General features: G+C 29.0%; 1 protein-coding gene across 1 annotated transcript in view; it reads right to left on the bottom strand.

Moving 5' to 3' along the window:
• Window positions 1–16,977, bottom strand: part of LOC139096486 (titin homolog) — an 89,254-nt gene that overhangs the window by 13,716 nt on the left and 58,561 nt on the right. Inside the window, exons 13-17 of the mRNA XM_070648201.1 lie at window positions 6,448–6,619; window positions 3,449–3,488; window positions 1,762–2,054; window positions 696–1,680; window positions 282–591 (exon numbers count right to left, since the gene is read on the bottom strand). Of these exons, the coding sequence (XP_070504302.1) occupies window positions 282–591; window positions 696–1,680; window positions 1,762–2,054; window positions 3,449–3,488; window positions 6,448–6,619 (1,800 nt within the window). The remainder of the gene's footprint in view (window positions 1–281; window positions 592–695; window positions 1,681–1,761; window positions 2,055–3,448; window positions 3,489–6,447; window positions 6,620–16,977) is intronic.

Below are 16,977 nucleotides of genomic sequence, written 5' to 3' on the forward strand. Positions count from 1 at the left end.
AGATGGAACTCAAACTCCACTGGGAATGAGGATGTTTCAATTAAATTTCTTTTTCTTTACTCATTTATTTTGATCTGTGCTGTTTTCTTATTGATAACTTATCGCTAAACGTTTTTAATTGAATATTAAGTCTGATACTTTACGAGGCTATACAAACACTTAATTGTTTGTAAATAAATAATAATTAAAATAAGCTTAAGTTCAATTTCATAACGTGATTTGAGATGACACACTTAGAAACTAAAGAAACTTGAATTATTATTCAAAAATATTTGACTAACCTTATAATCTTTCATATCATCACTTATTTCACAACCACACACGCTCCAAATAACTTCGGAGTCAACAGGCGTAATTCGAGCACAAAATGATGCTAAACAACCAGGCAGTGAGATGAAAGGAAGTGGAGCTTTTATGAATTCCGGTATCACATCGAGAACATTAATTTCATAAAGTTCTTCAATTTCAACGTCGCATTCGGATGTACATTCACCCGTTAGTGTTGTGATGACGCATGTGTATTTACCTGAATCGAAAACAAACGGATCTTGAATGCGAAGTGTCAATATTCCGTTGCCATGGTCAATATATCTGTGTGAAATAATTAAAAAAATGATGTAACATATGAATAATATAAAATTAAACTTTAAGGTAATAAAAATGCAGGATGACTTCTTGCAAATACTTTAACTTACATGAAATCATCAGAATTGATGATAGGTTCACCGTTCTTGAACCATACATAATCAAATGGAATTTTGCAGTCAAGATGAAGTGTCAAGTCTAATGGAATACCTTCAATACTTGTTACATTTTGGCTCAGATGCTGTTTAATTTTTGGTGGTATTTTCTCTCCAAAAGTTTCATCATCAACATAATGAACTTTTGCAAATGTTGTTGTTGTGGTTATGACACCATCTTCATCTTCAAACATCAACGTGTATTCACCTTCGTCGTATGTCTTTACATTGATAATTTCTATTAATATTTCATTATCATTTTCAGTTATTGTAAGACGTTCAGAGTCTGTGATATCATAACCATCATGATAGACAGTTTTTTTGGCGGGTATAGAAGAAGCTCGTTGACCAGCTAATGCCATTCGTCCACCAATTCTTGTGCTATAACCCATGATGCGACGAGACATACTGCGTGAATCACGATTGGGTGCACTTGATGCACGAATTCCGCGACGATTTGTTTTATTGCTTTTTATAATGTCCAAACGAGCAGTTGCTTCAATTCTTCCATATTCATTCTCAAGTGTTATACGATACAATCCAGCATCCTCAAAGCAAACTTCTTCAATTTCCAAATAACGCATATCGTCACGTTCCTTGATAATGTAACGTTGTGATGGTGTCACAATTACACCATCCTTGTCCCAAGTTGACCATGGAATCGGATGACCAGCAATTGCACATTGAAATCTTACTGTATCACCTTCCTCGCATACACGATTATGTGGAACAGAATAGAACTTTGGTGCTGAAAATCGATAACGCCTTTGACGATAACTCAAATGAGCATTATTTGATATCATCGATAAATGCAATGAAAATGGTGACATGCTACGGGCTGGTGTTGATCTGGGCGTTGAACGTGGTGTTGAATTTGGAGACAAAAAGGTCATTGGGCGTGATAGTTGTCGACTAAGCAAATTTTCTTTCTCCTCGGGTACTATTGTGAAAAGTGAGAATAAAAAACAACATCAAGCAAGTGTTAAATGAACTTTTCGTGTTTTAATTAAAATGTAATTACCATCAACTATAATACAAGCGGAGCTCTTCACACGGCCCATATTATTGCATGCTACGAGACAATATTGACCTTCATCCTCAGGGAAAACACGTGGAATAGATAATGTAGCTTTACGTCCATTAAAATTCTGTCGATGTTCCGTTGATCTATCATGCAAAATTTTACCATCCTTCTCCCAAAAGACGTTGGGCTCGGGTGTTCCTTCAACATGACATTCTAATGTAACTGCATCACCATCACAACATCGTAAATCTTTTAAGTGCTTCACGATACGAGGAAGTGTTTCAATGTTACTATAATATAAAATATGCACATGAAAGAATAATAATATTAAAATTAAAAGTGATGATGATGGGATTTTAATTTTAATTAAGTAGAATGTTTCTCATTCCTCACACATAACTATACATTGAATTTTTTATCCCTATGAAATAGAACATTGTATAAAATGTTCATCAACCGCAAGAATAAATTTTTGCTAATGTATGAAATAATTGACGTGCTCTTAGATTTATGGTGGAGCGCATTTTAAATTCTTTTATAAATATTACCCAAATTTGAATAATTACAAAAGATAATTAAATGATGTAATTACATTAAAACTATTTAGATAATATCATAATAAAATGTATTCACTTGGTAAATACGATAAGGAGCTTTAAATCAGTATGTGCATATAAAAATTAATAAAACTATTTAGATAATATCATAATAAAATGTATTCACTTGGTAAATACGATAAGGAGCTTTAAATCAGTATGTAGGATGCAACAATTAATTATGAAAATTATTTTTTTATAAATCATTATCAATCCCTTAATTCAATTAAATTACTTTAATGACCATTCAAGATAATTTATTTATTTGTGCGAGTGAGGTTTGTATGGATTGGAATTTTTAAAGGTAGTTGGAATTTTCTTCTCGAAAAACACTACAAAATTCAATTATTTTTCCAAAAAGGGAAGGGGAGTTATGACCTCAAATAACCTCCCCCCTGAAAACGTCCCTGATATATGTAATCTTAAATTATTTCGGTTTCCCTTTAGCACATTGAAAACTTTCTTTAAAGCTCTAATTTAAAAGTTATCAAACTGATTATGTCGAAAACGCAACTTATAAGCCAAAATAATTGAAGTAATCATGCAGATAAATATTTTAAATGACACCCCAGAGTTGCAAAACTTGTTGTCATCACGAATTAGCAATCAGAATCCAAAGTTAGTTACTTAATTGAAGTTTTGCATGAGCAAATGTCTACAAAATTTTGATTACAAAACTTTCCTGGCACATAAATCATTCAAAATTTTAAATGTGACATCGTGTGTTGTATATAATTTTGTCATTAGCGTTTTTCGCTACACTAACTTTATGTGCAGAATATGAAATTACAAAAGTAGAAGATGAAACTTTTCTCAATGCATTTATTCCAAAAATGTGCTTCACATTATTTTCATTTTCCTTCCACTTGACATTTTTGCATAACAATTCGTTACCGCACAATGTGATGCATTTCATGGTTCATCATTGTAATGAAAAAGTTTTTTTTTGTCTCTATCATCTTGTTTTGTAAGTTCAGTTCGAGCTAATGAACATTCTTGCAATGTACTATTCGGAGGGAAGCAAAATTATGCAATTTCTACAGTACATTAAATTTGATGGGGAATGAAAAAGTAAAGTAAAAACTTACCCATGAATAATGGAGCCAGCATCCATGCTTCTACCTAAATCTGATTCGAAAAGAAGGAAGAAGTTAAAGAAAATTGTTATTAAGATAAGAGAAATTTTTTTGTAATGTTATTTTATTTTCAGTCAGAGTTGTAATTCTAGGAGGATGACTTGAGGCTTACAACTAAGGTGTGCCATGGAAAACGTTGCCCACCACTGTTCTAGTTGGATTTTACAAAGGTCATAATAAAAAATTTTCTAATATATTCTATAAAATTTTACGATCAAAATATTCAATTTATGAACTCTGATTTAAATTCTAAATAAAAGCATCCTCTTCTTTCCGAACGATACAAATGAAGAAAGCTCTGTCATGGAACTTTAAAGTCTCTGACTCCATATCGCTACCAAATTTTGATAGCTTCCGTGGGAGGGCCTTCTTAATTTGTGTCTTTCGGGTTCAATTTCTCTGACAACATTTATCGGAAAAATCAATGAAGAGCTATAACTATAAACAATGAGTACGAATCTGAGGAATACATTTTAAAATGTTTAATGATTTGTCAGCTCATAATAAATTTAAGTATTTACGATGAAGTAAATAAAAGCAAACGTCGAAATAAAATTCTTCGCTTTTCATTGACTTGAAGTATTAAAAAATGGAATTATGAAAAAGGGATGAAAAAACTGATGATGATTGCAAGATTAAGTGATGGAAAAATTGTTGAAAAATTTTGCGATAATTTGAGAGATAATAATCATTTAGATTTTGCAATTCACTTCGACGGTTTTGAGTTTAATCGAGGGTAAACTTTTGAGTAAGTATTATTAAGTAAATAAAGAATTTTGCGATGATATACTTCCAATTTATCTAAACTAAAATATTGTATTGAAAGAAAGGATTTTAATTTAATAGACACAACTTAGTATTAAAGTCACGAATAACTGCATTTTTGATTTAACTTAGAATATTCCATTCTTCTACGAAATATTCTACCGCAATTGCAAAAAATTTGCATTCCTCGATGTAAAATTTTCTTTATCTTTACTTTTCTAAAAGAGCATCAGAGTTCAAATTTATTACAGAGAAAGAATAAAGAAAGAAGAAAAAATATTCACATTTATCTCAAGGAATTATTTCATTCAATTTCCATAAATGGCATTGTTAGCAAAAACTCGCACATTGGCTTGTTCAAGTTGCTAAGTGAGTATGGATGGAGACTTTATTCTACGTATTGTAATCTTTCATATCGAAAACCAATTGCTTTTCATCTTCATATTACATGTATGTGCACATTGGTGAGTCTCCCTTACTATGCCTTTTTAAATGGAAATGAGTGGAATTCTCTTATTGTGAAATTGATGAAATTCACTATCAAGGCAAAATGTACATGACCTGCCATATCGTTTTGTATTTTATTCTTTCTCCGCGTTTTCTTTTGCTTTTTATTTAGGGCTTCTTATGTCTAATGATTAATAATTTAGGGACTGTTCATATTCTTTCTAATTAAACGATCATGATCGAGGTTAAATATGTATTTCAAAAATAAAAAACTGTAAGTAATTCGGTGATATAGTTGAACTTCCGGTTCTTTTGAATCACTAACAGCACATAACGTGAAAATTACACGGAATTGCCTTTTGATGTCATTCTCATATAAAGATTCAACACATATGGTCATAAAATTCTAGTCTAACTGGATATAATTGCTTGCAGTCGTAATTGCGTTTTTGATATCTTTGTTTATTAAATTGGCAAATAATTGTTTATAATTTCAATCAATATTGCATTATGCCAAACACCTCAATAAATATGGATTTAATGAATATTTAAAAAATAAAAAATATTAATCTTTAATTATGTTGAAAAATATTTAATTTATTCAGTCGATTGTTACGCTGATTAAATGGATCTAACTAATATCATCAAATGCAAATTCTCTACTAATTATTATTAATGGAATTGGAATTTTTAATGAGTAAATGTTTGTTTAATCTTTGACGATTTTAACTCTTTGTAATTTGCTATTTGAGATTTAATTTATCTTTATGGGCGGCCAATGAACTCTTGGAAAGTGGTAGGGTATAATTTAGTATTGGTAATTGCCAAAAGGCAGACATAAAGCCGGCTTCAGACGCCAACTAAGAAAGGTCATGGATCACAATTGATCTGGAACGTCAGTTAAGTAAGTAAGAAATTTTTGTTCAAAGAGCGTTCTGAATGTACGAATGATTTATTTATTAACTCGAGAATAATCGATTATTGACCATATAGATACTCTCATTTAAATAGAATGTTTTGATATCTGTTTTATACATTAGTTCGCTGCACTTGATGAATGGTTATTGAAAGGAAAATTCCTAGAAGTGCTTTGATGTATTTAATTTAATTAAGCTCGATTGATTATCAATGAAATAAACTAATAAGCAAGTCTGCATTTATTGCTCAACTGAGTTTATGGCAGAACAGCAAGTGTCAAAATTTAAATTTAGTTTTAATATTTAATATTATGGAAATTTGAACAATTCAAATCCGTTTAAAAAAATATTGAAAAAAGCTCAATGCCGAAAATCAAACATTTACATAATCCGGTAAGTACAGAAAGATTAAATACATAAAATTGAAAATAATACTCAGAGTATGTGAACGATGTGGATATTTACACATTCACCGAAATTTTAATCAATTGAATTTAAATAATTAATACTGTGCACAAACAAATCGTTTAATTTATTCACATGTGAAAATAATTGAAAATCATTAATTAAACTTCAAATATGTGGAAACAATGATGAGTACATACAAAAACAATAAATAACATTTTTGAATTCTTGTTATTAATATAATTAAAATATGATTTGCTCGTATCCCTGACATGTAATTTGATAATTAATTGTTTTATAAATTGAATTATTCGTGTGAATTCATGATGTTTGAATAGTAAATAGAAAGCGTCAAATTGTTACAAATGAGACTGACTGAATTTAAGTAATGCGGACATTATATCTAAATTTACTTACCTTTGGCGTAGATTTGCAAAGAAATTATTGCTTTTGCTTGACCATAACAATTTGATGCAATTACGGAATACGTTCCAGTATATTCAATCTTTGCGTGCGGTATTTCTAAACGATACTCAGATTCATTTCCAATGACACTGCGAAAATGCTGTGCGTCTTTGTAATATTCGGGCTGTATGAAAAAAAAAGAAATAAAGATGATTATATGTGAATCATTTTCATGGCTACTATTTTGACGAAGTTGATACAATGGATTTGCTCAATGACTACTTAATTTATATTTACTGAATCATGCCTTTCATTGAGAGTCAATAAGATGGCAATAATCTAATGAATTCGATTAATTATTTTTGTTTGCGAATCAAGAATTATGGATTTTTAACCTTGAATGATTTGGTCAGAAACTCTTTAAAAAGCCAACGAAATTTCCATCAAAAGCTTTAATTTACTTCGAATTTGGTATATGTAAATTTATATTTTTTGTGGTCAAGCACATCAATTGAACCATTTTATTTTCCCTTTCATTTTCCCAAAAGGACTGCGAAATTTGTTAAATTTGTCCATAAAAAATTCGAAACAATTTTCACTGCGGCAATTACGTTCTGTCCTTTATTAAAATTGAATACAAAAGCGAGTCCAATTGTGCACAATGCACCATATTGTATGGTTGGAAAAAGCAACACGAAAAAAAAATTCAATTAATGTTATTCAATTGTTGAATAAAATATCCTGCAGCGAGTATTAATTGAAAAGTATTCATCAATGGAGCTTTTCATATGTGAAAATGTATACACTTTTTTTAGTGTATTAACTTTAATTCCTTTTTCGACCCTCGAATTTTTTTTTCAATTTTTTCCAAATTAGATTCAAGAATAGAATTGAAATTTGTGATACTTTAGATAGACTTTTTCAAAAAATTGTTGATATGCAAAAAAACAGCATACACAAATTATTCAAATATCTGCAAAAAAATTATTCATGATTATTGGATTTCATTGATTTCACACTTCTCATACTTTCTCAAATTGCATGTCAATATTATTTGACAAAAATGAAAGCATTCAAGTGATTTCAATTCAATTCTATTTTCTGTAAATTGTATAAAATACTCTTTCCTTTTCTCAATTTTCATATCTCAATTGATTTTGCACTTAATGGTGTATGGAGGAGAATATGTTGAATGAAGGAGAATAATAGCATTTGACATATACAATTGAACAGTCTGCATAATGTTGCACTTGTAAGAATTGATTTTGCTTTTTGACTTAAAATATTGACCTTTGCGAAAATACTTAGTTGCATTAACAAATGTGTCCTTTCAAAATTCATTTAGCATATCCTATACAATAAAATGCTTGTGAAAATCCATTTAATTCATATCTCTCGTTGTGTAAATTATGGTATTCCAAAATTTATTTAAATTTAATTTATAACATATTCATGTGGAAATTATTAAATAATCAGAAAGCATATCTCCATCTATAAAATTAATAAAAAATTTAGTGTAAAGGCCTGAACACGTGTGTTTATGTAAATAAATGTTTAAAATTCCCATACACTATTTACCTATATAAATTTGTGCAAACATTAAATTGCATAAATTAATCATCCGTTACGAATAAATTTTCCGAACAAGCCATAAACAATATTGTTGCTGCTGTTTTCCTGTGTGTTATTTTTTATGAGTGCTTGAGGGAGCAACAGCATAGTCAAAAACATTTTTCATATTTTTTTGTTCCTTCCATCTATATATAAAGTACTTTTTTTCTATCCCATTATGGTATGGATGGCTTTATAGCACACACACACAATTCTATTAAATCATAAATTATGAATTATCTAACCGAAAAAAATGAGAGGCATTTACTTTGCCTAAGGATTATGGACTGGTTTAATGGTTTGTTTTGGTAACATCCTAATAGCTACAATCAACTACCCATCCCTTCATTGTCTCATTGCCATAACCATAACTTTTAATTTTAAGCCAAAAAATTTTTCCCGTGAAACCAAAAGCCGAACGAACGAAAAAAAAAAAATAAAAACAGCATTATGTGCGACGTCAGACAATTATTGATCAATAAATTTCAAAAAATGGTTATAAAGATGACACTTTAATTATGATTTCATATTTTATGCTTGCCAAAAATAATAAGGAAGAAGAACAACGAGAAAATATGAAGGTGTGACTCTGTTTTAATGTGGCATTTGGTGTTATGCCAATAAAGTATGTCATTATCATTGTCATAATTGTGAGTCTAATAGCGAAAGTTTTTGGCTTTAATAGAAAAGTTTAAAATTCAATATGAGACATTTTCTAAGCAATATTACTTATTAAAGGTTGCATTTTGGGGATTTAAATTTATGATCTGTCTAGACAATTTTAAATTTTTAAAGAGCTCATGATTGAGATGATAATTACTGTTTTTACTACACTTTTGATACAGCTATTAACATTTTTAATCTATTTATAATTCCAATCTCATATTGCAACTCAAACTTTTAATGATTTTATGATTCATGTCTTGTCAAACAGAATGACATGAACATGAGCAGATTGGATTTTGATGAGATTCGTTCTTTTTACTCAGACATGCTTTCCGGCAATAAAAAATAACTGATTTAATGAATTCACTTTGACTGATTTAAAATGCTTAAAATTGAGTTATTATGAATCTCAAGGTAGATCTCATCATTTGAATTTCTTGAAAATTGCGCTTTAATAAAACATCAAAGAAATAACAATTTTTACTCAATATCCATAAAACAATTTCACATTGATACTTTTAGCTGGGAGTGATTCCATTTAAAGACAATAAGCTGCAAAGCTTTAATGAAATTCCAAGCATTTATCCTAAAATAATCATATTGATCATTTTAAACATATGGATTACAGTAATTCATACCCATGCCCACAAGCAAGCTGAGTATTTATCACAAAATATTAAAGCGCTGTTGTGATTAATATGTAGATTTATAATAAATTGTTAAAATAATCTGATCAGATGCCCAAAGTGAAAATAATAAAGCATATCCTATTCAAATAAAGAACATTTAAATTAAGAAATTTATATTTGAATTGTCATAAAAGTCATAAGTCATAACTTCAGATTTCTTTTATTGCCAAAAATGGCTTATCTTTGATCAATTCCATACAGCCTAGTGAGTTTCGCACGCGTAAAAATCATCATGAATCATAAAAACTGTAAGCATCCAAAAGAAATGAAAAGAAATAAAAGCCTTGACGATTTCCTAAGTGTTCATAATCGTGATCATATAAGGTAAATGGAATTTCTGCACGCTCTTGTTGAATTTTTTGAATTTTTATTCATATACCATTTTTAAATGTGTCATGGAATATTTATTTATGTTTATTTTCTAGTGAAGTAGCAGTCTCAAGGGCTTTTAGGGAAGATTTTGTATGTAAAATAGAGTTGTAGGGCCTTTTAAAGTCTACAAGGTTGTCGTTCAAGCTCTAATTGATGCCATATCATTTCATGCACTTTAATAGAAACATCAATTTTGACTTGAGCGTGACTTTCCAAGGAAATTGAGATGAAAAAAGGGCACTGCTTCACGTATTCCAAAAAAGTGACTTGAAGTTGCTTCAAACTTCAGAGAACTGATTTTAAAAAAAGTAAATGCTTTCCGTAAACTGACCTTACTTAAATTAAACATTTTTGTCCAACAAAATGCACCATTTATGGAACTAGCATTAGAAACATTTTTTTTCGGTCATCGAAAATTTCAACATCGTTAAATTCATATCATCATTATAGCTGGAAATATCATTGAACGGCAATTAAAAATCGTAAACGGCTTTTATAATTTATTTATATAATACAATTTTTCTTCTTTTTTTCGTTTTCTCTTCTTTTTTATACGTTTAATATTAAAGAATTGCACTTGAAATGTAAACCGATTGAAAAACGTCCAAATATGGTCAAAACAGGCAGATAAAAGGTAAACGTAACCATAGCGAGCAGAGTAATAACATGCATTGACTGATTAATGAATGTGGCTTGTTTGTCGCTCTGTCTCTTTTTCTCTCCTTCAATTTTTCCCCTTTGCTTGCCGCATTCATGTTATACAAGCTAAACCGCACATTGTGGCAACAACTAGCTCATAGTTCAACAGTGAAAAAAAATTGTCAGTCGTCGAGTGGAATGTCTCATGAAGTGAGTGAGGAGGGTGAGAGAATGTGACACAAGAGAATGCTAAAGATTAATGACTTTTGAACACAGAAAGAGAGAGAAAACGAAAAGAAGAAAAAAATCTGTTGTTTATTTGGAAGCTTTAGGCGCCACAGCAAGGCTCTTTTGTGCATCTGGCATATTTGCTTGAAAAAAATTTCTGTTTTTGTACAGGAAAATTTTCTTGTATGATATATGAGAATCATCACGTTTTATAGTTCTACAATTCGTGCTTATGGTGCATTTCACTTCGCTCCAGTTATTACATGCTGACGCATTTTCCATACACGCGAAATTTATTTGTTTGTAAACTCTGAATAATTTGTGAGAATTGCTGGATTTGCTACTGATTCAATGGTAAGTCATTAAATATTTCATTTCCTCCTCAAGAGCTGTCAATAAATATGTTTTTTTTTCTTCTGGACAAGTCGCAAAATTATTGATTTATCAGCCAATAGCAAATAAAATAAGCACAGCAGTGAATATTAATGCATGATTAATAATTGAAAATTGATATATGTGGCATAGCAACAAAATTTTCCATAACTGTCTCTTTTCTCATTTACTTTCTGCAAATAACGACCGATGCAGTACTTTAGGTGCAATCGTAAATCATTTCGTTAATGGAATGGATGAGAGCAAAAGAATTACGTTTTTTGCTTTTCTTTCTATGCTTGTGTACAAGCACAAGCAAGAAGCACGAATGAAAAATCGATAAAAATTGGCATTTAATGCTTCATTGAATCTGCTATTGCTTTTTATTCTCGCACCATATTTGTTCCAATATGTATTCCTTTCCGCTTTTGATTCCAAAAATTCAAATCTATAGCTTCTTTGTAGTGCAATTTTATGCTCAGGTGATGTTGAATTAGTTTTGACCAAAACTGCAAATATTTTTTTTTGACATGCATGTGCCAAAGTTTTAAATTAAACGTTCTAAAATTTATTGAAGCTCAATAAAACTTTTATCGATATTCGAAAAGTGCTTTTACTATTCAGCTATCATGAATTCATAAACTTTTTCACTTGTTGCTGCAACTGCGTCCAACATAACTAAATTTTGAAACTAATAAAATTATTGAACATGAGTTCTTCGTCCATATTCTATAAAACTATGAATTCCTGCTGCATGATTTGTACATTTATGAGCATAGACATAGAGGAATTCAATGAAAGAGACAGACGTAAGGTTAAAAGCCATGGAAATGATAGTAATCAATTCGAACCGAGTGAGAGAGATTTATTAAACACCTGTTTGAGGCGCACAATGAATCAACAGATTGCCATCGCATTACATTTTTCTATTCGACTTCCTTCCCTTTTCTTAACTGCAAAAATCTTCATAAAAATTTTGTGTTTGCGTTTTTTTGCATGACTTAATGATTTATAATGGCAATAGCATTTAAACACGAAAGAGCTGCAAAATATCCTACACAGTTCATGGGAACATTAAATTTTTAATTGTAATTTGCTTTCATTAATTTAAGTTATAATGTTGTCCCATTAAGAGCAATTAGCTTAATCGCTGTGCAATGATCTAATATACAATTTTTTTCGATTCAGTCGCGGGCGACTCATTTAGTCTTGGTAATTAATATATTTGTTCTGTAAAAATGGAGTTTTAGATTATTCTCATATTGTTGCGGCTATTATCCTTACTCCTAGAACCACAAAAAATGCATTTACACTCATAAATTAATTTAAAGCCATTGCTTTTTTATAGTTTTTGGAGGGTAATGAAAGCGGTTTTACAACCATGTTGATAGAATGAAAATTTATAGACCAATAAAAATTACAACAGTCGATCCTTTGTTGAAAATTTTAATAGATTTTAGGCCATTTTCAGCATAGAAGTATAAGTTTCACCAACTTACAAATTATCATGTTTTATTGAAACAAAAGTTTGAAAAATTCTTCCTTTTTTGTAAAAAAAAAGTTTGAGTAGTTGCCAGAACTCAATAAAAAATGTTAAAAGCTTATGGAAACTTTTCTTGTGTCTTTATGAAGGTAGAAAAAATATATTTTACCTAAGTAATTTGAAGTAATTTTAGGGAAGGTAAATTGACTTGCATGTAATTGAAATTTAATAGCATTTTTTAGAGAAAATATAAGTTTTTCTTCTGCTTGGTTCATGTACCTGCACAAATTACTGCTCTTAACAATATAGTTATAGGTACGTTTGAGTGAAATGTAATTATAAGAAGTTTTTTATTGAAAAAAGCAAAATGAAGAGTTTTCTGTATGCTTGAAAAGAAGCAAAAACTCTTTGTTTAATTTGATGAAACTTATGGACGGAGTTGTTCTTGGGGTCGAAAAAATTTTGAAAATGAAGAGTACGAAAATTAAAAAGTTTCTTTTATTTTATTGACCATAGATTTTATGATTTTCATAAAACTCAATAACATGAAAATATTTCTCCTAAATGCAAAAATTTGCATGAATTGCATGTAATGTTTGGATTATTAAGCTCAGTACATAAAATCAACTTTGATATGAAATAAAGAAATGCAAATTTTATTTCAAGTTTTATCTCTTCTATATTTTATTTTTATCATTAGTGACCTTAATTGATCGTAATTGCTTCATTTGTAGTAAATTGTCTGCATAACTTTTTTGCACCATTGTCAATCGGTAAAAATGTCAATTTTTAATTCCTATTAATGAATTCATGTCAAACAACTTTCATAAAATCATTTTTTTATATTGATTAATTAGCTTGAAGGCAAGTTATGAATGAAAAGTGCCAAAGAATTAATAACTTTTAATGTTTGTTTTTGTAAAAACGTTAATTGTTAATTCGATAGAAAGGTTTGACTGTTTTGAAATTATATAGAGATTTCATCAACTGATGAATGACTTAAACATTTGTTTATTTTAAATCATTTTGAGCATAAATTGAATTAAAGATAATCAAAATATTGGTCAGAAATAATGAAGCCAAATTTTGTACGGAAAATTTGTTTCAAAAATTAAATTGTCGAGAATTACCTCAAATTTAATTTTACCTTCAATATTTTCGGTATTTTCATTCAAAAATATAGAGCGTATTTCGAAAAATACCACAACTCACACAATCAATATAATGGAAAACAAACAGAGTCGTGCTTACAAATTCATTTTTGAAAGCTCAAATTTACTATAAAATTAGCTTAACAGCACAAATTAAACGCAATATCGTGATTAAAAACACCCCATTTATTAGGAGTACAAAACATTCCCATAGCAATTATCAAAATATTTTGCTTCTCGTATTTTTTCAAGTTCAACGACAACTTTGAGAAAGTAAGAGGTTAGTGAAGCATGAAATTAAGTCATTAAATTTTGCTTTGACTTGTTTCACTTAACAAAATTAAGTATTATTGTAAATATTTTCGATTGTAAAATTCTGGAAATGACAAATTCATTTTGAGCTTTAACATCATGAAAGTGAAAATAAAATTGCTGACATTGGCGTCATGATCCAATAAAAATGCAAATAAGTAATGTGTACAACTGTCAACAATTTACGATTTAATTTTTCATAATCGACGTTGATGTCACGCGACACATTATTCTCTCCCTCATTTTCTTCTCGTCCGTATGCGAATATAGTATATATGTACATAATTCATTTTCATTTCAACAACCTGCGAGTTTTATTAACTCAATTTATAGCTCAAAGCACAAAATTTTCAACAATTTAATTTTTGTGCTGTTGAATTGCTTGTTCATTCATTTACTATTGTGTGTGAAAGAGCAAAGCAAGGCACAAACGAAATGGCAGCAAAAATTATAGGTTTTATTGTATAAAGATAATTTATGAGTTGTGGCTGATAAGACATAAAATTTATATGATCAATTCATTTAATTTTATGCTGGACCATAAAGATAGAACTGACGTCGTTGCTGATCTAACTTTGTCTGTTTGGGAACTTTTGGAAGTGAATAGTCAAAGACTGAAACCTAATCCTGCTCTATCAAATTAAGTCTATGTCATTCCTACTTGCTTTTATTCATTGTTAGTCACAGATAAATGGTGTCGATAATTGAGTAGTGCCTGCCTTTTACAAATTAAATTTTATTTCTGTATAATTTTTTAACAATTTGCAATTTACCTCGAAATTATTTTTCTCCTTATTCCTTTCTTCGCTTTGCGTTATAATCAAAAAAATTATCGAACTTTTTATTTTGTTTTCTTTCGTTTGATGAATCGATGATAATCACTTCTCACTTATTAAATGTTTCTTTTCACTCTTCTTTCAGTTATCCTATTCTTCTCTTTTCAATTGCGAAAAATATTATTTTTTTTTTTATACAAGATGATGATGAATTTCAGCATTGAAGAGTTATCTATCAAAACTATTATTTTATTTTATAATTTGTGAATTATAGTTGACTTTTTCACTTTTGGTGAGTAGATCATTATTTATTGGTTTTTGAGGGTAATTGTGGTCATGGATAGCCAAAAAAATATTCATGCAATTTCAACGAGAGGTCAAACTATTCGAACTGTTCATATCTTTTGCTATCGATATTTGTAAATCTTTCTGCTTCAAAATTAATGTTGTTGTCATTTAATTATAACCATGCAGTCTAATATGATCAACTTCACAAGATTTACTCGATAACTATCGTGAGAAAACAAATTAAAATCACACGAATCGACTTAAAATTCGATATTCCTATAAAATACTGTGAAAAAATGTCTGCAATTTTAAATAAATATCTCCAAGCTTGGAGTTTAATTTCAATCTGTTTGTATATTTCCACAAACTTTGTTCATCAACATTGTAAAATTTTAATCAATCAAATTGATTTAAAAACTTAATCTTAATTGAACAAATTGAGGCAGAAAAATTTTTATAGGAAAAATTCCAAATATGATCTGTTATTGAGTAAGATATTAATTGCATCATCACGAGGAATTTGTATTAACGACTTTATGCAAATTTTGAGTCTATATTTGAACAATACAAACTGTTTTGATGAATTCAGTCAGACTTATTATTTTAAAAAAAATTAAGAAAATTTTTAGATTGCATTTTAAATTTAGAAACATATTTAATAATTGATACTATCGATAGCGTTAATTGAAATACTCAATTTGATAATTTACTCAAGTGTCAATAGAATAATAAAAATAATTCTGTTCATACTAAATTGCTTGTGCACATAATAATTAATCTCACTTTTTAATCTCCAGCTTTTTTATTAATTTTTTAGAACTAGTAAAGCACGAGTTTCATATGATACTAAATATCGTGTACAACGCTTTTTGATTTAGAGCTAATTATGTATATAATTGCGTTAATTAAAGCAAATAATTATCATTTCATAAAAAAATAGTTGTGAAAGAAATTTCTGTAATGACTTTGATGTTTTACTCCATAAATATTTGCATATCTTATATGTTAAGCATATAATAAAATGTTATTAATTTTATAACACACAATAATTTTACTGACGCCTGAGAAGGTGTGATGACTTTGTGGTAATGAAATTAAAAGTGAGCACATTTACGATGAGTCTTGTTGAACTCATTAAAGAACAAGCTGTCGACAAAACAGTTAAAGTGCAATAAATTAAGAAAAATAAGGCAAAGAACTTGAACTTGACTAAATTAAGTTCTTTACCTTGAAAAAGTGAAAGAGATTTGCACAATTTGTCACACACCAAAGTACTTATCGAGTCTAATATTTGCAAAAGAACATATAATTTTTCCGCGGCATTATAATAGATATGTAGAAGTAGGAACTAAACGATATTGTAACAACCATGTTATTTTGTCTCTGATACGGTTATTAAATTGTTACCATATGTTGCCAATTTATGCTTTGTGGAAACATAAGCTACGTATAATTTTTGAATATTATTCCAAAATTCATGATATTGGCATTTACTAAAAATTTATGTTTTTATCTATACTTTGAACCACCACAGTTTTAACCACTCAATGGATTGTATCAAAATTTAGTGTTGCTGAACACACAAGAGTATTTGAGCTTTCTATTCGACATTGGAATATGAACTATATGAAAAAAATGTAATTCTAAAATTTTTGAACAGCATAAAATTGAACTAGAAAGTTAACTATAATTCACAAATTATTTTTATCGATTTTTTTCCGTCTTTGATTATTTACACAAAAGGCTATAAAATTTCATAATCACACTTATAGCCAATATTTCACAATAAACTTTTCATCAATATGGTAATTCACACAAATACATTTAATTTCTTTTTTGCCTTATTTTCTCTATCATCAATTCACACATTTTTTGTATATTTTTTATTGAGTTTCATTCAACAATCAACAATCGAAAAAAAAATCACATAAATAAAAAGGAGAGTTGAAATTTAA

The sequence above is a fragment of the Chironomus tepperi genome, unplaced genomic scaffold, assembly GCF_022539635.2.
Source record: "Chironomus tepperi strain 1889 unplaced genomic scaffold, CSIRO-AGI_Ctep_v1 contig_393, whole genome shotgun sequence".
NCBI lineage: Eukaryota > Metazoa > Arthropoda > Insecta > Diptera > Chironomidae > Chironomus > Chironomus tepperi.